This window comes from Manis pentadactyla, chromosome 13, assembly GCF_030020395.1.
Source record: "Manis pentadactyla isolate mManPen7 chromosome 13, mManPen7.hap1, whole genome shotgun sequence".
Lineage (NCBI taxonomy): Eukaryota > Metazoa > Chordata > Mammalia > Pholidota > Manidae > Manis > Manis pentadactyla.
Genome location: NC_080031.1, coordinates 7,221,422 through 7,245,565, shown reverse-complemented (window position 1 = coordinate 7,245,565; position 24,144 = coordinate 7,221,422). Strand labels below are relative to the sequence as shown.

Here is a 24,144-nt window from a genome sequence, read left to right as displayed (position 1 = left end):
ATAAGAAGGGGGACTTTTTCCCCTCAAGATGCCTGGATTCTAAGTCCCCTTAGACACTTGGGCTTGTCAGGAGGGACTCACAGAACTTTCTCCTCTGAGTCTTCCCAGGGAGGGAAGGGTCTGGCTGTGATGCAGATGGTCCAGAGAAGTGAATTGTAGGCACCACTCTTGCAGGCCCGCTAGGGAAGGGCCAGCTTCCTGGGTGGGGATGAGAAAGCAGGGTCCCCTTCACGTAGAGCGTGTCACTTGGTGGCTGTCTGAGTTGGTGTGGTGAACAATCCCTGCCATGAGGAGCTGGTGGTGTTGTGGAGCCAGGGGGCTGGGAGAACTCAAAGTCCTTCACATCAAAACACTTCATGGTGCCAAAGCCCAAGGGCAGTGGGAGGGCAAGGTCTCTGGGCCTGTCGGGTGCACGCCGAGCCCAGGTGAAGCCCGAGGGTCCCCCCGCATCCGCCTCAGTCAATGCCGAAGCACCATCTCCTCTTTGTACCAGCGCCTGCAGGACAGCGGACTAGTTTCAACTCTACGTGGGGGACCCCGGCCTGAATGGACTGGTCTTGAGGGCCCCCGAGCTGAGGACTGGAGCTTGTGAGGGTAGAAGTTCCAGGGCTCTGTACTGCAATACCCCACGATGAGGTACTCCCTGGGCAAGGGGCCCAAGGTATCAGAGGACCCCAAACTGCCACTGGCTCCTCACCGTGGCTCATCAGTCAAAGCCCTTGACCTGGTCCCCAACCACCAGGCAAGCAGCAACCCACAACCCACCCTTCCACAGTCACCCCATGAGCAACGAGTTGCTATACCAATTCTTCCAACCACTACTACTAACAACAGATAGATGGGCAAGGCTCTAAGTCTTTAAGTGCATCATCTCATTTAATCCTCACAACAACCTCCTGAAGTGGGAACTCTTATTATTCCCATTTCACAGGTGAGGAATCTCGGGCACAGGAGATGAGTCCAAGGTGCTAGTACAGAGCCAGAATTAGGAACCTGGTGTGCCTGACTTCAGAACCCAAGCTCAGGCTGCTATTTTACACGGCTATTCGCTCCAACCCTGGTCCTCACCACTGCGCCCGCAGAAACATCATTTTAGCCACACTCATCCGTCTCTGTGCCCCCAGGACTCCGTTCCAGCCCTGAGCGTTTGCATCCACTACTACGCCTCTGCGTGGATGCCTGCTTCCGTCCTCTTCATCTATCAAACACTCCAAGGTCTGACCCCGAGGTCTTACCTGGCTATTCCTGTGACTTATTTCTGCCCCCTCTGCCCTTGTCTGGGCCACACAGCAGAGCTACTGAGCTTTTGGTCACATTCCAGATGTGTGGGTTTTAACTGTTTCCTGGAAAAGACTGTGAGCCTCAGTTTCCCCATCTATGAAAGGAGGGGGTTGGGCCAGATGACGTCTAAGCCCTGTGATTCAATGTGTTCTGAGTCCGTATTATGCATATGTGGTGTGAGTAGCTCAAAGCTCAGGAAATGTTTACCGACTGACTCATCACAGTGATTCACACACGGTTCTCTCCTGGCGCCTCACTTTGTGCCCCGTTATGCCGGCTGGAGGCCTTCCACTGAACTGATGATGGAGGGATGTTAAGCCTCACTAACTAGAGGCGGCTCCGAATCACCAGCTCAGGGGCACAGAGCCTGCCAGAAGCTCAGGAGCTGGTGCGGGCGGAGCGATCACGGCCCGGGATAGCCAAGGCTGGGCCCACCTTCAGGCGCGCTGGGGCTGCGTGGGGCCAGATAACCAACCGGCGCGCCCCTGGGCCTCCACGGGAAACAGTGTGGGCAGCTGATTGCACATCGGCCTCGCAGAGACACAGCAGACAGAGGGGAGGGCCTGACAGGGAGTCTCCAGTTCTAACTCCGCAGCAGTAAATTAAACCTCCAACTGGCTCTGGTGGCAGCAAGAATGGGGTCGTGCCTCTGGGTGTTTGGGTGATAAGGGGCTGGGCGCTGAGTTAAGCTCTAATACTTTGGTGCAGGAGAACCTGATCTACAGGGACAGGGCAGGGCAAGGCCTGTGGGAGCTCCTACAAGCAGGCTGAGATGGAGGTAAGATACCAAAGGGAGGAGGGAGGGGTGGGGTGGAGAGGAGAGACCTCTCAGGGCCTGTCCATCAGACCTGTGGGAAGTCAAACATGCAGAAGCCTGAGGCAGTGATGGTGGAAGGGAAGGGCAGATGGGGGAGGGAAGCAGGCGTGGGCTTGAGGAAGCCTCACCAGTGCCCCTCACTTTAAGTAAACCCACTCCATGAAAATCCATGTGAACCAGATGGAAGAGGGGACTTTCTACTTGTAGCTTTCTGGGGTCCAGGTTTATTGCTGATTAATGACCCATGGGACACTTTCCACCTGCCTCCCAGACTCGTTTCCATCCGCCACATGAGGAGCAGAACCCCAGACTCCAGCATCTTCGGTTTCTTTGCACGTCACAAACCGAGGTTCCCGATTGCTCCCCCCTTGACTGATTCTCGCACTCACATACAATTCATCAAGTGCGATTTCTGCAGAGCTTTTTGACACTCGTGTATCCCTGAAGGTGGGTACCACGTGCCATTCACTGTCAGATTGCTAGCGCCCCAACTTATCAGAGCCTCTGGGTGTCACCGCTAGGATCTCCGTCACGTCCGGGAGCAGAGAACCCGGCCCCGGGTGATAGGTGTGAGGCTGGGGGCCTTGTTCGCCACCCAGAGCCCCTCAAATGGTTTCAGGCTGGCCACGCAAACTGGGCGAAACACAGCTATGACACTGGGTAGCAGCTGGGTGGCCTGCCACAGCTTCCAAAGGCTCAAACCTGTCTGACGCATCAAGCCCGGAAAATGAGAAAGAGAGAAGCAGAATGTTCAGCCATGGTGACACCCGTGATGCATGTGACCCTGCCCCCAGGCCAGAGGGGCCAACAGAGAGACGATGCCACCACGTAGGTGCCGGACTGAGACAGGAGGGAAGGAGACGATGGGAAGAGGTGGGAGGAAGCCTGCTCCAAGGAGAGGGCGAGAGAGCCAGGCCAATGGCAAAACTGAAGCCGCGGCTCACTGGGTACCAGTCTGGTGCACGGTGCGGACGCCTCGCCCTCACTGTCTCATGCTCTCCTCCAGATGACCCTGGGTGGATGCCAGCACCCTCACTCCACCAGTGAGGAAACTGAAGCCCCAGGTGGTTAAACATCCTGTTCAGCCCCACAGCAAGTAAAGAGTAGAGCCAGGATGTACACCTAGTCAGTCTGATTCTAAAATCCACGTTGCTGCTCTTTATAACACACAATCTCTCCAAAGGGGGGATCTCAGAGTTTGTCCCTCCTCCGTCTGAGATCTTGTCTCCCTGTCTCCTGCCCCCAGCTGAAGGCCAGCCCCTGCCCCACGCTGCTAGAGCTAAAAGCACGAACCCACCATCCCCTCTCCTGCTTACTTTGGGAGGGAACGAGTTGGGCTGGAACCTTTCTATAAACTATCTGGGTGGGATTTAAAAGGCATTGTCGGGGAGAAGGTTTAACCTCAGATGAAAGGCCTTTAGGGTAGACAGATCCAGAATCCCTCTTTTCTAACAAATGGTAATCTTGCCTCAAACACACTGAGATGTAAAAGCTGAACCAAGGGGCAATAGATAATAAAATACTTGGCACCTCAAAGAAGGGCATGCAAAAGATGCCCTAAGGCTCTGTAATGTGGAATAAAAATATCATTTTCCTTTATCCCCCTGATTCATCTAGCTTATTGTTTCAACTGTATTGACTTTACTAAGCCAGGCTGCATGGGTCATTGGGAGAGGAAATTTACATCTGTTAATGACCCTCATCTATAATGGGCAATCTGTGCTCTGCATTCTGCCAGGGAAGCCCTAAAGAACCAGAGAAAAGGAAGGAGGACGTGGTTTTCCAAAGTATGGACTACAGAACCATTTAGAAATCTGGACCCTGTTCAAGACTTGTCCTCCTGGACAAAGGAACAACTGCAGACTGGACGGGGAGATTCAGAAGTCATTGCTGGTATTTCTGATTTGGAAGATCCTGAGACATCTGAATTTCATTGTACTAGAATTTAACCTCTTTGACAACTAGGATTTCTATCTGTTCCCTGCTGAATCCTCATTGCCGAGGATAGAGTATAATAAGCACTCACTAAACATTTATTGACTGACCCAATGAATAAATGAATGACTGTTTCAGGTTCCTGATCCTCAATGCCCCCTTCTGGAGGGATCTGTGTGCACAGATCCTAGTGGCCTCCACAGCTCTGCTCTGAATGGTAGGAACCTACGCTCTGTCTCTAAGAGTCTCCGCTCTCCCCAAGGGTGGTTATCAGGCCGTCTGACCAACACCTGTGACTTGGGAGCCGGCCACAGCAAGATGAGCTGGACCAATCAGATCATCTACCTGGGAATCCAAACCCAGAGGCACTAGGGAAGCTGCCAATGACGTGCACACTGCAGAGGGACAGCAAGCCACCTGACGACAGAGATGTGTCCATCGTGTTGGGTCTGCATTATTCCCAAAGCATGATAAACAGAATCATGCTGAAATAGAGTAAATGCTCATTGTAAGCTCCCTGAGTGAATGAACAGAGCGTAAATTGGGCCTGGGCACCCTTCTGCATCAGGGGCATGATAAGTGAGCCGGGGAAACCAAACTAGCAGAGAGGAAAGAGCCTGCATCTGAAAGACACTGCAAGAGCATTCAAGAAGTGGTGAGAGAAGGGGAGAGCCACTGCCTCCCTCCCTTCCTGCCTGCTCTGGGCCCTTACAGTATCCATCCCCCCTATTGTCCTTAGGTTAGTGTGTTTCTTCTCTTGCAGTACCAATAGCCCAGATTAGAGTATCGCCAGACCCACACGTATTAGACCAGATGTCTGACATAAATACTTGAGCAAGCTGTAACTTTATTTTGTTTCATTTGTTTTTTGCCTTTGAGTGTTATTAAAGGCTGAAATGGGCAAGAAAGAAAGGAGGTGGGCACTCCAAAGTCTTACAGAAGAGATCTTATCAGCTGAGGGGCTCCTCTCCGTCCCTCTATACCGGAGTTGTTCATTTCCACCTTAGCACAAGCCACTGGCCCTCGAACTTGGAAGCTCATCCTAATAAAGTTCAAGGTAATGCCAGCAACACACCAGAGAATTCCGGGACAGAAGGTGTAGTGGATGGAGCTCTGAACTTGCAGGGTGACTGACGATGTGAGTTCGGGGTCCACAGCTTGCTCAGTTCTTTGCTAGCTCTGTGGTTGTCAAGGCATTCAATGTCTTTGAGACTCGATTGGAGATAATAACACTTGATTGTCAGGTTCTTAAGAGAATTAAAAGCAGTGCCCCATGCACAGTAGGGCTACATATATATAGGACTTCAGTGACCTACTGTGTATGTCTGTAAAGCATTGCAATTCATGGAGGATTTTCCTATATTCTGAGTCATTTAAATCTCACATCAACCTGCAAGACTGGCAAAGTAGAGCCTGGCATTCCCATTTTATAGATGAAGAAACTGAGGTTGAATGGGGTAAGCGACTTGTCCAAGGTTACTCACAGAGCTAGGGGCTGAACTCCATCCTAAGTTCCCATTTCTACCCACAATGCTGCCCTTGGCACAAGAAAACAAGACAGGCCATCGGATGTGCAATGACTAAGCTCCCTTGGGGCTAGCCAGGTATGTCTCTTTCTTAACCCACTTAAGGTTTCATTCAGAGATTTGTGCACAAAATGTCCAGATGAATGAATCTGCATATGAAGGAATGAATGAATGGGTAAATGAATGAGTGAATGAGTATCCTGTCTTAATTCTACTCCACACATGATTTGCAATAAAACCTGGGAATCTCATCCAGACTGGGCCCTATAGGGCCTCCTGGGCATGTTTCTCTCCGTCTCTTGGGAATATCTACAGCATAGCCTGGCAATGGGTGCAGCTCACACCGCCAGCCCCTCCTCTGCCCACAAGGGAAGCAGAGGGCAGGTCTGCCCATTCTACGTACTGGTTTCTGCAGTCTCGTACTCGCTGTCTCTGAGAAGCTCAAAGATGTCCACTTCGACTTTGGCCTTGCCCAGCCTCTCGGGAGCACGGTTGATGCGGTTCTTGGCCAGGGTGATGGAGAGCCGCTCCCCTCTGCTGCACTCCATGGGGTCATCCAAGATCGCAGCTGTGGGCAGGCAACCACAGGGACACAGTTGGTACCCTCTACCGTTACCCCTCCTTCTCCAGTCTGCCCCGACGGCCACCTTCCTCATCCAGGCAGCCCCCCGCATCCGCCTCCAGCCGGCCATCCTCAGCACTGTCTCCAAAGTGGCCTCTCTGTGCTGAGGGGCTTGGTCTGTAGGCAGGTGCACCAGTGAATTTCTATGCGGATATCCAGTTCAGGAGCGCTGTAATGCCAGGGCGGGCCTCTGGGGGCCTACCTGTGTGAGGTCCCCAGGCCCAAGAGAGTTGACACCCTTAGAAATACATCTACATGCACCGTAGGCATTGAGTGTGCCAAGGAAGGGAGTGAGTGGCTCTCCTTTGAAAATGGTATTCAGGGCACACAGAAACTCTCCTGGAGGTGAGATCTGGCCAGGTTTGAGAGGAAGAGCTGCAGGCACCAGGAGAGGCCACAGGTGTCGGCTGAATGCGAGCCTTCCAGGCCCTGACACTGATGAGCTACATAGTCTCTCTGACCATTTTTTTCTCACTGGGCATAAGGAATAGCAAGATAACCTCAGGGGGTAGGTGTCAGGATTCATAAGTTAATGTATGTAAGTGGCACACTGTGGGAATGGAATCGCCGTGACTTAACCAATGGGAATGGTTGGAGTGGTGTAGTTATCCATAGCTGCCCAACCGCTGGAAGCAGTATTAAGGAAAAGTGTTATGCTACCTGCTGACCTGGGTTCAGGTCTCAGCTCCACCCCATAAAGCTAAGGGGCCTCAGCTTCCTCACTTGTGAAACGGGAAGCAAGCCTACCCCATAGGCTATTTGCAGATTACATGAACAGTATGTGTGAAGGGCTCAGCACAATACCCAGCGTATGGTGGACACTCAATTTATCTAGCTACTGATATCATTCGTTCTCTGGTAGAGGGAGATATAAAATCAAAAATCTCTCCACAAAAACTATTCACAGCAGCATTATGCATAATAGCCAGAAAGTGGAAACACCCAAAGGCCCATCAACTGATGAATGAAAAAACAAAATGTGAAATGTCCATCCAGTGGAATATTATTCAACAATATAAAGGAATGATATTCTGACACATGCCACAACACAGATGAACTTGGAGGATAGCACACTGATAAGCCAGACACAAGAGACCACGTATTGGATGATTTCCATCTAAAAGAAAAGTCCAGAATAGGTGGAGCCTCTTAGACAGAAAGTAGGTTAGTGGTTGCCTAGTGAGAAAGTTGGTTAGGAAGAGAGAGGGGCTGCTAATGCGTACCATCTTCTTTTGGGGGTAATGAAAATATTCTAAAATCGATGGGGTGATGGCTGCTCAGCTCTGTGACTATACTAAAAACCACTGAATTGTATACTTTAAATGGGCGAAGTGTGTGGTATGTGAATTATATCTCAATAAAGCTGTTACAGGGAAAAAAATAAAGAAAAGCCAGAAATATCAAGCTTATCTTTCAGATGTTGAAGCTCAGAAATGCAACATGGGGAATCAAGGCAAATAGATTTTACTGACACTTGGCCCTGAAATCTCTGTGGCTGGTGTGGACAGAAGACACTTAGGTCCTCGGTGTGTTTTCTGTATATTGCTCCCCTTCCTACTGTGACCCATTTTCCAAACCAAAAACCAGGACACGGAATATTTCAAAGCATTTTTTTTTCTAAATTGTGGATTTATTTATGTACACAGCATTATTGAACAATAAAAATTAGATTTTGTTGACACAGGTGGGCCATTCCCTGGGCAACAGAGGTGCATCCCAACACCTAGGCAACCAAGTGGGCTTCTGTGAGTTGAGTGGCAAAGCCAGCACATACCTGATGTGATTAGCCACCTACAGGAGTGGCCACAGGACTATAAATGCATGATGAATAACCTGGGGACACCTAAAATTCCTACCCAGGTGACCTTAGGGAAGCAAGACCAGAAGGAGAATGTCACTCAGGAAGCAGAAACCTAAAAACTGTTATGTCCCCAGGAAGAAGACTTCAGGGTAGAAAGGCAGTGTGGCAGCCTACAGGAGTGATTCTCAAATGGGGTTCCTTGGAGGGCTGCTGGGTTCCTTCAAGAAGCAGAGGGCAGGCTGCACAGGAGTCTCTAGCCCCATGCAAGGAAAACTCCATACCCATCAGTTTTGGGTATCGCGAATGTAGGAAAAAAATGCTTCACTGTTAAAAATACAACAGAAACCATTAGACTAGCCCTAGAGCATAGAAAAAGAGACAGCTGAAATTTCAGGAGTTGGCAAAGCCATCCCACACAAATCATGGGAAAGAGGCAACGGATTCATGGCATGTAGGCTTTACGTGAATAGGTGCATGTTTACTTGGTGACACTGTCAGTGTAAGTGCTTAGTGGACATGACCTCACTTAATCTCTGCAACAGCTCTGTGAGATGAGTGTGTTAATCTGCATTATCTCCTCTTGGAGAGAGAAAATGGGGGTTGGAGAGGTCAAATGACCTGCCCGTGTTCACTGGGCTGGTGAATGGTAAAGGAGGCAGTGGCCCCAGGACAGCCCTATGTGGGGCCTGCACCCTTAACCATGGCTCATTCTCCTGCTAATGAAACTTGTCTTCCTAGGGATTTGCTGCTGAGAAGGCAGTATTCTAGGTAGGCATCTTGTCAGCTCAGGCTGCTATGATAAAACACCATGCACTGGGTGGCTTCAACAGCATTCCTTTCTCACAGCTGTGGAGGTGGGCGTCCAGCTCAGGGGGCCGGCATGTTTGGGTTCCAGTGAGGAGCTGCTTCCTGATTTGCAGATGCTGCCCTCTCACTGGGTCCTCACAGGTGGAGAGAAAGGGAAAGCAGTTTCAGACCTCTTCCTAAAAAGGCACTAATCCTATCATGAGGGCCCCACCCTCATGGCCTCACCTAAATCGGATCAGCTCCCAGAGGTCCCACCTCCTAATACCATCCCACTGGGGGTTAGGGCCTCAAACACCAGAGTTTGGGGGGACACATTCTGTGCACAGCAGCAGAGCACATGAGCCTTCTAATCACCATAAAGTTTCAAAAGGCAAATCAACTCTGAGACATTAAGAGGCTGGGCCCTGGACCTCTGCAAGTTCCCCCAGGCAATGCTCCCAACCCCCATGAGAGTGTTAGACTGGGGGCATTTTCTCTTGGGGCCGAATGACCTCACTATTCCCAAATTTTCCATCTACAACCTATTAAACACTGAATAAATCACTTGCAATAAAATTAATTAATACAGTGATCTCTCAGAAACGGCCCAGGTGCCCTGTGACTCCAGGAAGTCAGGCCTCTGGGACAGGAGAGGTGTTACTGCAGCTGTGTTTTGATCAGGTAGTTTGGGCTACAGTCACCCCAGACTTGCCTCTGCCCATCAGCACACAAAAGGCACAGCCACACCTGGGCCCAGGAGGCAGCACACACACGGTAGTCCACCCCAGAGCCCATTAGTTCTGTGTGCCCTCTTCTTCTTGTACAGTATACATTTGAGATGCATGCTGTGCACTGAACTATGCCCCCCACCCTAACTCACGTGTTCAAGTCCTAATCCTCAGTGTGACTACATTTAGAGATGGGACCCTTAAGAGGTAATTAAGATGCAATGAGGTCCTATGGGGGAGGCCCTGATCTGATAGGATTAGTGTCCTCAAAACAAGAGACACCAGACAGCTCTCTCTGCCTTTCCACTGTGTGAGGACAGAGCATGAAGGCAGCCGTCTGCAAGCCAGGAAGCAGGCTCTCACCAGCAACTGACCCTGCTGGCGCCCTGACTATGGACTTCCAGCCTCCAGAACTGTGGGAAACAAACGTCTGCTGCTGACACCAGCCGGTCTGTGGTATTTTGTTAGGGCAGCCCAAGCAGACGAGGACAGTGGGATATTACAAACCCAGCCAGCCGGGGAACCCGCACACTCCACTCACAGAGCATCACTGGGTGTACTTCAAGACGGGGGGTGACAGCAGGTGGGGAACAGGGAGTGTGGGGCTTTCATATGAAGGGGTGTGTGAGCCCCCTTAGCACCCCTCTCCTCTGCCTCCCACAGGGTACAACAAGGGACTCTGCATGAGGTATCTGGCAGGTGTTCCCCAAGTCACTAAGACCCCACCCCCCACCCCCTGATGCCATCTGGGCACCACTTGTCATTAGGTTTCAGATTTTAGACAGTGATCGGTTTCTGGCTGGGAACAGCCTCCACTGGGTGGTTGGCTGGCGTCAAACATACTGGGACCAGAATAATCAGGATGACAACAAGGAACTTGGATTCTGGGACTGATCGCCAAGGTCAAAGTGCAGGCTTAGGCACCAGAGGAACATGCTCCCAACAGGCAGTTAGCAAGCGGCACGCTTGCTGTTCAACAGCCCCCAGTGAGGGCCCCATGGGTGAAGGAGAGCCGTGTGCTCAGGACTGAATGTGCAGCTGATGCTCCGGGCCATGCTTTGTCCCCCAGACCCAGCTGCCCAGCTGGGCCTGGATGCTCAGAGCTCCCAGCTGCTGCGTAATGAGGAACTAGAGCATCTGGCACACCCTGCACCCCTGGGGTGCGGCTCTGCGGAGAAGGTGACCAGCAGCCACTGGGAGGCGGGGAGTTCTAGGGCTGCAGCAAGGACAGGTCCGAGATGGGGAGATGCAATCAGGGCCGGCGCTTTCCCCTTCCCAGGAGGCGACTCCATGCACAGTGACTGTTCCAACCACACACACTCAGCGTACCTCACGCTTACATAGGGCCTTTCTTCCCAAAAGCCAAGAAGAGCTTTGCCCTCTGCCAGTGCTCTGAGCTCTGAGACTCATGCCAGGAAAGGGTGGCCTCTTGACTCTGTGCCCCTCTCCATGTTCTCAGCTCATGCCTGTGTCTGCCCTGGGGAGGACGCTTCCCCTAGGGCTGGCAGGCTGGCTCTGCCCAGTGCTTTCTTGCTCACCCATACAGGGTGGCCCTGAGGATCCAGCAGAGGGCATATGGTCACTGGTCTGCTCAGTCCCCGGCCTCCCTGTTATCTGAAGGTCTGTCCCTGTTGAGCCTCTGGGATGGCATCCTCCAGTCTGGCTGCCGCACTCCGCGGCTGGCCTTGGGTTCCCTTCCCAACGCCTCTGCTCACACTGGCCTTGCGCCTTGTTTCCCCTTTTCCTACCAGGCCTTTTTTTCCCCCTCAGACTCACCTCTTCCAAGAAGCCCTCCCGGACTCCCGCAGTGCTTCCTTGGATTTCCTGAGAGGCCGCACACTGCCTGGGAGGGATACCTATCTTTTCATCTCTGTACTTGACTTTCCTCAACCAGCATGAACCTTAAAAGCCCAGGGTGATCCCTCTTCTCTTTGAAACTCCCCAGGTCCCCATCCCAACCTAACTGTGTTTTCCTTAGAACTCCCACCAAAATTTCTCTGCACCTTTCATTAGACACCATCCACTTTGGGCTCTTTTATTGGGACTATTTGTCTATCCACCTTTTCACTCCTAGGCAGCTCCTTGGGGACGAAGGCTGTGACTGCTTCCTTCTGCACACGGTTTAAGACATGCAAGCAGCAGGCCCCTAGCGAACAGTTACTGGGTGAATGAGTAAAACGAGCCTGGTTGTCTTTTTGTGCCCTAAGCAAGTAGCTGATACTGTGCTCAGGGGTGGCCCAGTCGGCACCAGACGGCGCACTGGCCCAGAGGTACTGGATGGCGTGGTGGCACATAGGCTTTTTATGTCGTGTGGACGACTGAGGGCAATCCCTGGGGACCAGGGCCTGTACGGAGACCTGCAGGGCACGCAGAGGCTGCCAGTTCTGCTCTCTGCTCACCTGTGTAAAGTGGACCAGGGTTTGCCCTCCCTGCAAATTCTCAATGGCCCAGAAGTGACCCCTCATTTGGAAAATCAGCCTCCTTAATACCTTAATTCTTCCAGAGTCGCGCTCCTGAAGATTTTCAAGCAGTTGGATGACCCTCACCTCTTTAAGGGGGACGGAGGTTTTCCTGGGGAGCCTCTACAAGGCAGTACCTGTGACACTGCCTGTGGCTGTTCGGCTCAGCCCGTGGAGCCCTGTGCTAACAAGAAGGGACAGTGTGGGCCTCCAGGGGTGCGGGCTGCTTGCTCCCCGGGGCGCTGGCCACAGCCCCATCACCGGCGCTCATCTGGCCCCAGGTTCCTCCACTCCCCGCTGCCCTCCCGGTGCCCCTCCGTTCACCCCGGTCGCGGAGCTGGAACCACGCTGCTGTGCAGGCTGCCCCCGTCACAGACTCACACCCTTCCTCCTCGCCTGGGGCGCAGCGCAGGCCGCCGAGGGCCTTGGCCAGCTCCTTCACTCCCAGAGCGCATCCGCTCGTGGGCTGCCAGAACAGGACCGCAGGCTGGGCGGCTTACCCAAGAGACACTCCCCTTCCCACTCCTCGGGAGGCTAGGAATCAGGTCACGGTGTCAGCAGGCCTGGTTGCATTCTGAGGCCTCTCTCCTCGGTGTACGGATGACCCTGTGACCTTGCGTGGTGTCCTTCTGTGCGTGTCTGTGTCCTATCTCCTCTTCTTATAAGGACTTCAGTCATACTGGACTGGGGCCTGCCCTAATGACTTCACTTGACTTAATGCCTCTTTAACAGGCCTGTCTCCAAACACAATCACATTCTGAGGTCCTGGGGGTAGGATTTTCCCATGAATAGGGGTCACCATTCAGCCCCTAACACGGACCTTCACCCCAGCCACTGCCCAGCTCCCACCCCCTCACTCTTGGCCCACAGATCGAACAAGGCCACCTTCAGTGAGCTGCCTCCACTGAGTGCCCCCAGCTCTTTCCAATGGGCTCAGATGTGGGGTTCCTGATCTAGGAGGCCCCCCCGCCCGACTCTCCTCTCCCCTCTGCCTTACCAGGCCTGCCTTCTCTCCTTTCTCTTCAGTCTCTCTCCCAGACCAGCTCGTTCTCCTTTGCTGAAACGGGGGGAGAGCCCCGCCCTGCACAGGGACCCTCTGCAACCCACACCGGCCAGGTGCGCCCCCGCACTCTCTCTCCCCTCCGTCTCACTTGCGGTTCAAGCCAGGCTTTTCGAGTGATAACTCAGCGTCTGTTGATGTAACTTCATGCTACGTTTGCCTCAACCCACTGCAGCCTACCTTCTGGGCCCACCACTCCCCTCAAACTGCACCCACAAAGTCACCAGCAATAACCATGCTTGGCAAATTGGGGGCCCCGTTGACTCCTTGGCTAATTGTATCACTGGCTGGCATTATTGTTTGCTCTCTGCCGTGTGCTGCTCCAAGAACATTGTGTGTATTATCTCACTTAAACCTCACATGACCCCACAACTTGTCACATTTTATAGGTGAGAAAACTATAAAGGTACGGGACAGGGGTATTGATCAACTTGCCCAAGATGGCACAGCTCGCAGCGGCAGCCTGGGCCAGAGCCTGCGAGCTTGGGCCGCTTCATCGGGCTGCCTCCTGGGCGCCCTCGGCATCAGAGAGTCCTGAGCGCTCCTTTTTGCTTCGGATCCTCAACTGCCTTGGCTTCACGACACGAATCCCGCAGGGTTTTCCTCCCACTTCTCTGACCATTCTCCCAAACTCTGCTCTTCTCCTGCCTCCCTTTAGATACTGGTGAGCCCCAGGGTCTGTGCAGAGCCGTCTTCCTGCCTCACTCCCAGGGGCCTCCTCACTGACCTCTGTTACGCCCCCTCTGTGGGGATTCTCTACTTGCGGCCACCTGCCTGGTGCCATCGCCAAGTCAGATGAGCATCTCAAATTTATTAAGACCCAAAGTAAACTCGCCCTCCCCACTCCTGTATTCCTCCTGTTGCATTCCTAAGTTTAGTTCATGGCAGTGCCAGCTCCCCAGCCACCATGCACCCCACCTCACCCCCGCCAACTCCTCACCTCCCAATTGCTTCTGGGTTTACTCAACTCAGTCCCCTCTTTCTGGTCTCAACACCACTGTCCTCATCCGGTCCTTCCATCTCAACCAGTCCACTGTAACCTCTTCACTTTCACTTGACTTTTCCCATCAGAGTTTTAGCCATCACCTGGCACCCCTCACACATGCCCTCACAGCTGCCAGGCTAACCACTTAAGGGGAAGATCCCTGCTTTGAGCTTTCAGTCTCAAAATAAATGGAATTTCTTGGCATGCAGACAGGATCTGGCTCTGTCTCTCAAATCCTATGTTCTGCTTCTCTGCTCATCTCTTACCTTTGATTAACCTGAATTTCCCATAGCACCACCTAAACACACACACACACTCACACACACACACACACACACACACACACACACACACTCACACACAGGGCTGTGGCATGCCTGGATACTTGTACTCATGTTCCTCCTTCTGCCTTCTCACTTTTGTCCACTGACCACTCTTATCAGAGTGAGTCATGAGCTCAGACATCCCCCCCTTCCCGAAGCTTTCCCCGAACAAACAGGCTGATTAAGTGCTCCAAAGAGGTGTATTTTATGAATACGTGTATTATAGAATACCACACATCTCATACTCTACTTCAGTGGTCAGTTTAGTCTTTAATTTTCACTCTTTAATTTTTTCTGTCCCCAGTGCCTAGCACCCTGTCTGACAACAGGAGGCTCTCTGTAAATGTTTGAGGAAAATTCATTTGGCTTTTGAGAAATGACATGCCAACTTCTATTCCTTCCTTCAAAATTACTACTCTGACCCATACATAAATGGGCAACTGATTTTGACAAAGATGTAGTGAAAAAAACAGTCTTTTCAACAAATTGTCCTGGAACAACTGGGTGTCCATGTTACAAGAAAAGAAAGGAAAGAACTTCACCCGGTCTCATGCCATAAACAAAAGATAATACAAAATGGATTATAGACCTAAATGTAGACTTGAAACTATAAAACTTCTAGAAGAAAACATTTGCTGTATTAGTTAGGAAAAGCTTTTTTAGAAATAACACCAAAAGCAAAACTTATAAAATAAAAAATTGACAAACTGGACTTCATGAAAATTAAAAATGTCTGCTCTTCAAAAGACAGTTAATAGAATGAAAAGACATGCCACAGGCTGAGAGAAAATATCACATGCAAAGCTTGTATTATATACAAATAGTACATGCAAAGGACTTGTATCCAGAATATACAAAACTCAAAACTCAGTAAGAAATCAAACAACCCAAGTTTTAAAAATGGGCAAAAGATTAGAATAGACACTTCACCAGTGAAGTTACATGGGTGGTAAATAAACATGTGAAAATATGCTCAACATCACTAGTTACTGGGGAAACACAAATCAAAACCATAATGAGATATCACCATAAACCTGTTGGAATGGCTACAATTAAAAAGCTTGACCATACCGAGTCGGCGAGGATGCAGAGGAACTAGAATTATCATATGATATTAGTAGGAACCGAAAATGGTATAACCATTTGGAAAACAGTTTGGTAGTTTCTTAAGAGGCTAAACATACCCCTATCATAAGACTAGGCCATTCCACTCCTAGATATTTATCCCAAAGAAAAGAAAGCACATGTCTACATAGAAGCTTGTACATAAATGTTCATAAAAACTTGGTTGTAATAGTCGAAGAGTGGAAACAACCATTAGCAGGTGAATGAATAAACAAACTGTGGTATATCCATACGGTGAAATACTACTCGGTGATAAAATGGAATAAAAGAAGCCACACAAAAAGAGTAAATCCTTTTTTATTCCATTTAGATGCATTTTCTAGAAAATACAAATTACTTTATGGTGACAGAAAGCAGATCAGTGGTTGCTGTGACTGGCTTGGATAGAAAGAAGCAAGAGTGAGGAATTACAATGTGCCACCAGCAATGCTTTTGGGTGAGGAAACAATTCATTATCTTGATTTGGGTAATGGTTACATGTGGATACATGGCAAAACTTATCACATTGTACACTTCAAAATATGTAAAAATTGTATGTAAATTATACCTCATATTTTTAAAAATGTTTTTATGAGAAAAAAAATTACTATTCCTCTGGCTCCTTCCTATCTCTCCCTACCCTCTCTCATCCTGAGCAAATGAAACATTTTAAACTCTGTAGGCTACACCTATTGCCTCCAAATCCTCTGCATCTTCTTCATCCTGAGCCTTATCACCTCTGAATTCACTCCCAGAAATCCCCAAGGTTCTCCTTCATACAAATCCAGAGGTCTTGTCTTGGTTTTCAAGGTTTTGAAGATCTCTGAGGTGCTTGTGACCAGAGGCTTTTTCTTGGCCTCATGTTTTGACATCCATGATACAAAGCAGTCTGGTTTCATTCTGATAACCTTTGCCCCAATGATTTAGTCTTCAGTCCACTCTCTCTTTATCGTATACTTTCTCCATTAAAGACTTATCTCAGCTATCAGCTCTACACAAATAAGTCCAAAATCTCTATCTCCAGCCCCACTTCCTCATGCATACATCAGACTTCCCTTTCTGGCTGCTAAAGGGGAGGGTGCCCTTGTAGTCCTTCCAAACTCCATGTCCCAAATGTAACCCTTTACTGTTTCATAGGACAGGGGGCCCTTTCTGCCTTCCCAGTTTCAATTAGTAGCACCAGCTTCCCCTGAGCAATCCACGTCCAAACGGTCTGCACTCTCCCCTTGCTTCAGCCACCCTCTCTGCTCAGTCACTGAGGACCTCTAAGAGATCCGCCTCCCATCCACTGCTCTCCTTCTGTTCCCATTGACACCACCCCTGCCTCCTTCTTGCAATGCCCCTGACCTGCTTCCTGCCTCCAGTCACTCCTGCAGCTACCCAGATACTCCTCTGCAGATTCACCTGCCCTCCCCGCAGCACACACCCTCCGCAATCCGGGCCTCACATGCCTTTCCAGGCTCATGTTCTACTAAATTCTTTGACCACTCAGCCACATCTAGGTGGTTCTTTTTGGCCTCTTTCTCCCTGGTCATCTCTTCTTCCTGGGAATCTCTCAGCCTTTCTTTACACATACCCAAATCCTACCTAAACCATGCTCTGCTCTCATGCCCCAGGCGAGCATTGCACTGCTCTGGCACATGCTCATTTTGCCCTCTTCTAATCCCCTGAAGTGCTTGTGGTCTGTGCCATTCATTGAGCACTTACTCCTGTGCTTTATAATTGACAGAGGTAATGCACTTGTTCATTCAATCATTCCTTTATTTATCAATTCATGAAATATCTATTAAACATCTATCTTAAGCAAGGCGCTATATACACAAAGAAGGATAAGTTGTATGTTTGCTTTCAAAGTGTCCAGAGGAGGATATGGCCATAAAATCAAATAGCCACAACCCGATATGGTAACTGAAATGACAAAATCTTACTATGTTCTAGACGTAAGCCACCCAGGTGTTCACTGTGCTGGGAAATTGCAGAAAACTAAGACAGCGTCCTTGGCTCTCAAAGACATCTGGCTGGGAGGGGTAGAGACAGACCTTTACTACTGAATGACGTAAGTGGTTTAATAGAATCACAGAGTTCCAAGGAAGCACAGATACAGGAAAATCAGACTCTCCCAGGCAATGGAGGGAAGTTTTAGGGAAGGTCTCATGCACTGACGTAACACACCTGTGCTGAGTGCCTGCTACCTACCAGGTATAGTACAAGTCTTCACAGGAAGGCAACCTTGACCTGGGCTTGTGAGTCTGGGGAAGCGGAGAATGGGGTGTGCTCCACTGTGCAGAACCCCCAAAAGCATGAGGAAGCCTGCAGGGAGTGATTCCCCTGGCGTGGAAGGGCCCAACCGCCTGGCATGGGAGGCTGGATGGGAGGACAGGAGCCTTAGCGTGAAGGACCCGGTACCACACCAGGAATCGGGATGTCACCTTAGGACTTTCAACAGACAGTGATGTCATACAATTTGCATTTTAAGGCTCACTCTCACAGCACTGTAGGTATACTGGAGAGTGACTGAAATAGGAGGTGGGAAGATCCGTTTGGGGTTGATTTTAATAGCCCAGGAAAGAGACGGGAAGGGTACTGAGGGGCAGGGCATTGAACATCAAAGAAATGGGGCAGATTTGAGCAAGATTCATGAGGTAGAATCAACAGGGCACCAAATAAGGGTGGAGGATGGGGGAAGGATGTGAAGGGCTCCTGGCATCACTCTCTAATGCTGACATCACTGACTAGAACACAGGAGACAGGGGTGTAGAGATGAGGGCTGTTCTTTTTGTTTCTGGACAAGGGCAGAGCTGTGAGTTTGGGATAGCATTTGTTAAATTTGGGGCACACTGTTTAGCAGCAACGTTACTGGCCTGGCCCTCCAGAGAACCACCCGAGCTGGCGGCACAGACCTGGGAGATGTCAGGGTTAGGGTGGCAATGACACCTTGGGTCTGGAGAAGGGTGGAAAGTCAGGACGAGGCTAAGACCCTGGGGACTCAACATCGAGGGGAGCGTGGAGGAAGAGAACCTGGTGCAACAGGCCAGAGGGTGGTAGGAGGCTGGGAGTCACATACAATAAGGTCTGAGACTTTTCCATGAGATTTGGCAATTAGGAGGTCACTGGGACACTAGGAAGAGCCATTCCAGTGCAGGGGGGCAGCATTTAATACAGCAGGTCGAGAAGGGCCTGAGAAGTGAAAGAGTCAAGCAGCTTGTCGTGGAGGGGTGGTAGGTGGCATGAGTCAAACTGCCCCAGGGAGAGATGTTAAACTCACGTGAGAGGGCTCAGAAGGAGCCAGAGGGCAGGGAGAGGCGGGTAATGTCAGAAGAAAGGGGGCACTGTCTGAGGCAGGTCTTGCTAAAAGGCAGGTAGAGAGAGAGCCCAGAGTACAGGTTACAGGTTCACCTGGGCTGCGAGACAATATGGCAGGGGAGAGGGAAGGGGGCACAGCAAAGACGGCTCTGTCCCCTGGGTGTGTTCCCCTTTTCTCCTTTAATAATGGAACACCCCAAGTGTGACCTGGGAACAACTGGCCAACAACAGACTCCCCCTCCCAGTGTCCTCTGAAGCTAGGGGAGGCCGTGAGCTGACTTTGGGCCAGTGGGTTTGAGTGGAAGTGACTGGAAGGTCGGGGCCACCTCCTTGCCGTGCATGGGCCGTCCTCCTCTTTCTTGCTGGCTGGAAGTGGTAACACAGGAATACGTGGAAACTCCATGCGGATAATGGCAAATCCTGCTTCGTGTCCCCCCACCCCCTCTGGCGGACCACCACCTGCCTCCAGTCTAAGGTGGGAGAGAAACACACTTCTATCTTCGAGCTACTGTGTGTGCAGGTCTCCTTGCTATTGTAGCTCAGCCTATGTTCCAACTCCGAGGTGTCCAATAGAAATACAGTGCAAGCCATATTCAAACAGTAAAAAGAAATAGGTGAAATTATGGAATTCATTTTAATCATATATTTTACGTAACCAAAGTTTCCAAATATTACTATTTCAACATCTAATCAATACGGCAATCATTGAGATATTTTGTATGCTTGTTTTCATACAACTTCAAAAGCGAGTGTGCATTGTACACTCCTGGCACATCTGAATTCAGACTAGCCACACTTCAAATGCTCGATAGCTAGTGGCTACCATTTTCAGCAGCGCACATCTGACCAATACGGATAGATACAGCTGAGAATAAATACCTGGGGGGAGGAGGGGTTGAGAAAGACCGATCTTGATCGTTTCTATGTTCTCTGAAAAGAGGCAAGATCATCACCTTTTGAGTAAGAGTGAGGAAGATGGCGTGGGTGGTTTCGGTGAAAGTTTACAATAGGCGCTCTGTGCTGTGCGTGGGCCCAGTGAAATGAAGACAACGTCCGTGTGTTTCTGCAGACAGCCTCGGGGCACACGCAACAGCAAGATGGGGTGACATCAGGTCAAGAGTAGGAGTCATGGGGTAGGTGGGCAGGAGAAGGGGGCAAGGGATTTGTGGGTACTAACAGGAAAGGAAGCAAAACCCAGAAAAAGCTGTTGGATGGTGGGCCCCAGAGGGAACAAGAGGCCAAAGTCCTGGAGTCTGAGGCTTCGTGGAAGAGCAGTCACGGTGGGAGCAAGAAGCCTAAGCGAGGAAGGGGCACAGGATGCTGTTTCCGACGGGGATTTTGAAATTTATGGTTTTAGAAGCAAAAAAAATGATTAAAGGCTGCCACAATCCAGAGTATGGTTTACAGTGCCATGGGGAGGGAGAAGGCCACTGGAGGTGGAGATGAGGTGCCCCCCGAGGCAGTGGCGCAGGAGGGCTGGATCAATGGGCACTGGGGATGAGCGGGGAGAGGGCAGGGGTGAGAGGCAGGAGTCAAAGCACTACGCAACCCGGCAGGTGCAGGGCGGGCAAGACTGGTCCTGGGGAGCAACCCAGGAGCGGGGGCATGTTGGCTGCACTGGGAAGCAGGGAATCCAGCTGCCCCCCTCGTGAGGGAACAGCTGCCCCTGAAGACGGCCAAAGGGAGGCACTCTGCTCAGCAGGTCTGGGTTCTGGGGAGCGGAGGGCACTGTAGGACGAGCTTCACGTCTCAGCAGAGGGGGGCTCCTTCCCTGTCAAGCCGAAAGAGGACTGGAGGGAAGTCAGGCCAGGGAGTATGAGCGGGGGAGGAATGACAGCAGCCAGGGAGAGGGGTCCAAGGGAGGACGGCCAACGGGACCCGCACCCCAGAGCTGCAGAGCGCCATTTCCCGGCGCCCTGGCACAGCTCTCTGAACTGTGAACACCTTCCGCGTGACTCAGCACAGAGCCGGGCAAATAGTAAGCACGTGTGCCTCCCAAACTTGTTAAAAAGGCTTGATTCTGATGTGTGCTAACTGCTGGACTTCCACAACATGGTCGCCTTCGGTTCACCCCCTAACCCTTCATACCCTCATGGTTCACAAAAGGACGTGACCCCTAGAAAAAAATAGATGAACAAAATCCCTAACATAAGCAGCAGTTAGATGTGCGTTTAGTGCCTTGTGACACAGCTGCTCCTCAGGGCTTCACAGCCCCAGTTGATATTCCCAGTTACCCTGAGGCTGTTCTTCTTTCTCTGGGCCAGGCCAGCTCCCTTTAGCTTTCCTCTGGGGAAGGACAGTCCCCATGTCCTCTCACATTCACAGAGGGAGCCCCCAGCTGTGCCCGTGGCAGGTCCCCTGGCCAGCTCTGGCTGGACCAGATGCACGACCGTGGCCGGGCAGCGCCCAGCACACCCACACTCAAGGCTCACTGCTCACACATTTAGGCAGGGGACGATCAGTGGGCTGGAGAGGTCTGCGTCTTCTGATGGCTGCTGGTGACAGCCTTCTGGCCAAGTGATGCGACGAGCTGGGATGGAGGCAGAGGGTCGGAGCGATGGGCGCTGCCGGGAGCCCTGCTGGGTCTGGCATGTACGAAGATGCCAGGCAAGTCCTGCCTTAACTCCTGAGGAGACCGACCGCAGGGCAGCTGTACTGTGTGGGGGTTCAGTTTGATGAGTTCTTGCTGTGCATCTACGGGGTGCCAGGCACTGGTCGGGCAGGCCCAGCTGAGAGCACAGGACACGGGGACATGAAACAGCTTCAGCTTCTGCTCTCGGAGACTCGTGGGCCGGTGAGGGAGACGGCAATGAGTGGCGAGTGAGGCACAGTGCCCCACAGTGTGCCAAGCAGACACTGAAACACGAGCTCCGCCTGTAGGCTGGCAAGCCCCAGGCCCAGAATCCTCTCCTCTCTGAGTCCTCACAGCTCCGAGGTGTCTGCTGACCCACCCATCACTCTCCACCAAGTTATGTCGCCAACATTTCATGTCCCCCCCTGGTTCTAGGGAGGGAGACCCTGAGGCCTAACAACACTGAAGGGTTCTTATCTCTACATGTTACCCAAAACTGCGAATAAATGAGGGTCATGCCTGCTGGAGTTTACAACACAGGACCATGTTACCTCCGATCAGAAATGGCAATTACAAAGGTAGCTAGACGTTTGACACATTTGGTTGATGCTAATCTCCCTCCAATCAAGGACAAGGGCGAGCAAGAGATAATGACCCATTAGAACAGCTTTGAGTTCTTTGCAAGAATATGACTAGAAAAATCCGAAGGGCCATTACTTTGACTGTTTCCACCTTGGAGTTATCTGTCTCTTTTCCCAGGAGATTAAAGCACAAGTAATAGATCTTATTGTCATCAGTCCCCTGTGAAGGAATCAAAATAGGACAGGGAACATTTATGCAGGAGGACATGGGCTTTGGAGAAGCAAGGGCCCTACAATGGGAGAATCAGAGAATATTCATTTATGTATGTATTCGAAAAACATTCAGATAATGTCATCCTCTCTCTATTGCCCTTGACCTGAGGTGGAAGGAAAGCGATTCCTATCAATAAAATGTGTCAAACTTCTGGCCCACATGGTAATTACTGTTTCTGATTGGGGAGGACAGTCAGTGTCCTGTGCTGGGGTCGGAGGGCAAACTTCTCAAGGAGCCTACATCTAGAACGTAGGTAGGAACTTGCCCTCCATCCCCCTCAGCCTCCCTGAGGCCGGCACCTGCCCACCGCGCTGCCTCCCGCAGTCTGCAGAAGTCTCTGTGACACTTCACAGGAACAAATGCCTGTGAGGTCTGTCTGCCCTCAAAACCCATACTATGTACCAGGTTTCTCCTTGAGACTAGCTGGCTTTTTAGCAGGTGTCCACTGGTAGCTGAGGGTATCCCTGGGGAACCCCATTTGCAATGCTTTGCAGAGAGATAGTGAGGAGGAGCAGGGATGGCCCCTTCTAGGCAGAGCAATGGTCCAGGGGAGCAGCCCAAGATGGAGAGGGGAGCTTCCTGCTGGGAGGCACAGGGCAGTGGGCGCCGGGGGCATCTGCCCAGTTTCTGCCCCGGAACACAGCAGGCCAAGTCTTCGTCTTGCTTTTCTGGGTAACCTTACAGTGCCTGGCTGAGTTTCCTAAAGAGATGTTGTTGGCTGCCAAGAGATGCTCGGTGGTTGTTTGTTAGAATATTCAAAACGCGTAGAGGGACAAATGCAAAGAAACGGCACCAACCTGCAGAACATAAAATGCAGTCCCATTCAGCTGCCATATGCCGCAGAAGTAAAAAGCTACTAAATTTAATTTTGTATAGAAGATGCAATTACCCACTCTAAAAATGAAGGGCTGAGCCCATAAACCCACTAAACTTCAAATCCTTATCATGAGCAGTTAAATGAGAGAGCAAAGAGAGAGGGGCAAGGGAAGAAGAACATGGCAGGAAGAAAGAGGAAGGAAGAGAATAAGAGGAGGAGGGAGAAAGGGGAGAGGAAATGGGAAACAGAATGAGTGAGACGGAGCGTGAGACGGGCGCCAAGAGGAAGACGGGGAGAAAGAGAAACAGCACGTTCCCAGAGGAATTTCCCGTTCTTGGGGTCTTCTCATTCTGCTGCCAGAAAGATTTAAAGTCACACCTGGAGGCACAGATGGGGACAAAAATCTCCCCCTGCTGAATAGAAAATATTCACTCATGTTTTTTTCTATTCCCACAACTACCACCCTCATTCAGAGCAGGGTTTCTCAACTTCGGTGCTACTGATCACTGGAGCCGGGTCATTCTTTACTGTGAGGGTTATTCTGTATGTTCTAGCAGGTTAAGCAGCATCCCTGGCCTCTATCCATTACCTGCCGGTAGCACCTTGCTCAGTTGTGACAACCCAACATGCCTGCAGGCACGGCCCAATGTCCCTGGGGTAGCGGGAAGGCAGACTGCCCCCCGATGAGAACCACTGGTGTAATATCATTTCACATCAATGCCAGCCCCCAGTGGCTCTCCTCCTTTCCTGGAACACCGCCCTCTACGCACAACCACTAGAGGAAGAATACCCCCTCCCGTTTGGAGGCTGTCACTTCACTATTCAGAACCACCAAAAAGCATCCCAGTGTCTACTGAATAAAAAATATGATATTGGTTACCTAGTATGTACCAGGCTTTGTCCTAAGCATCAGAAATAGACTGGTGAACAGGACTGAGCCCCAGCCTCAAGGATTATGCTCTAGTGGAGGAAGGCACACAATGAACACATAAAGAAAGAAATATAGGATAGTTTCAGAGAGCAAAGATTGCTGTAAAAAAAAAAAAAAAAAGGAGGGTACTAGGGAAGAATGATGGAGTGTGATCAGGGGGAGGCATATCTCTAAAGAGGCGTCATCGGAGCTGAGACCTAAATGAGGAAGAAGCCGTCCGGGAGAGGAAAGGAACCTCC

The 24,144-nt window shown here is 50.9% G+C and overlaps 1 protein-coding gene across 5 annotated transcripts in view; it reads right to left on the bottom strand.

Annotated features, from left to right (window-relative positions):
- GRIK4 (glutamate ionotropic receptor kainate type subunit 4) overlaps positions 1 to 24,144 on the bottom strand; it is a 409,270-nt gene that overhangs the window by 159,008 nt on the left and 226,118 nt on the right. For 4 of the 5 annotated variants that reach the window (XR_008993244.1, XM_057490546.1, XM_036887633.2 and 1 more), the window contains exon 4: positions 5,963 to 6,127. The exons of the other annotated variant lie outside the window; for it this stretch is intronic. Coding sequence is in view for 3 of the 4 variants with exons in the window: in XM_057490546.1 (XP_057346529.1) it covers positions 5,963 to 6,127 (165 nt within the window). In the remaining variant the exon portion in view is untranslated. The remainder of the gene's footprint in view (positions 1 to 5,962; positions 6,128 to 24,144) is intronic. 5 annotated transcript variants of the gene reach the window in all.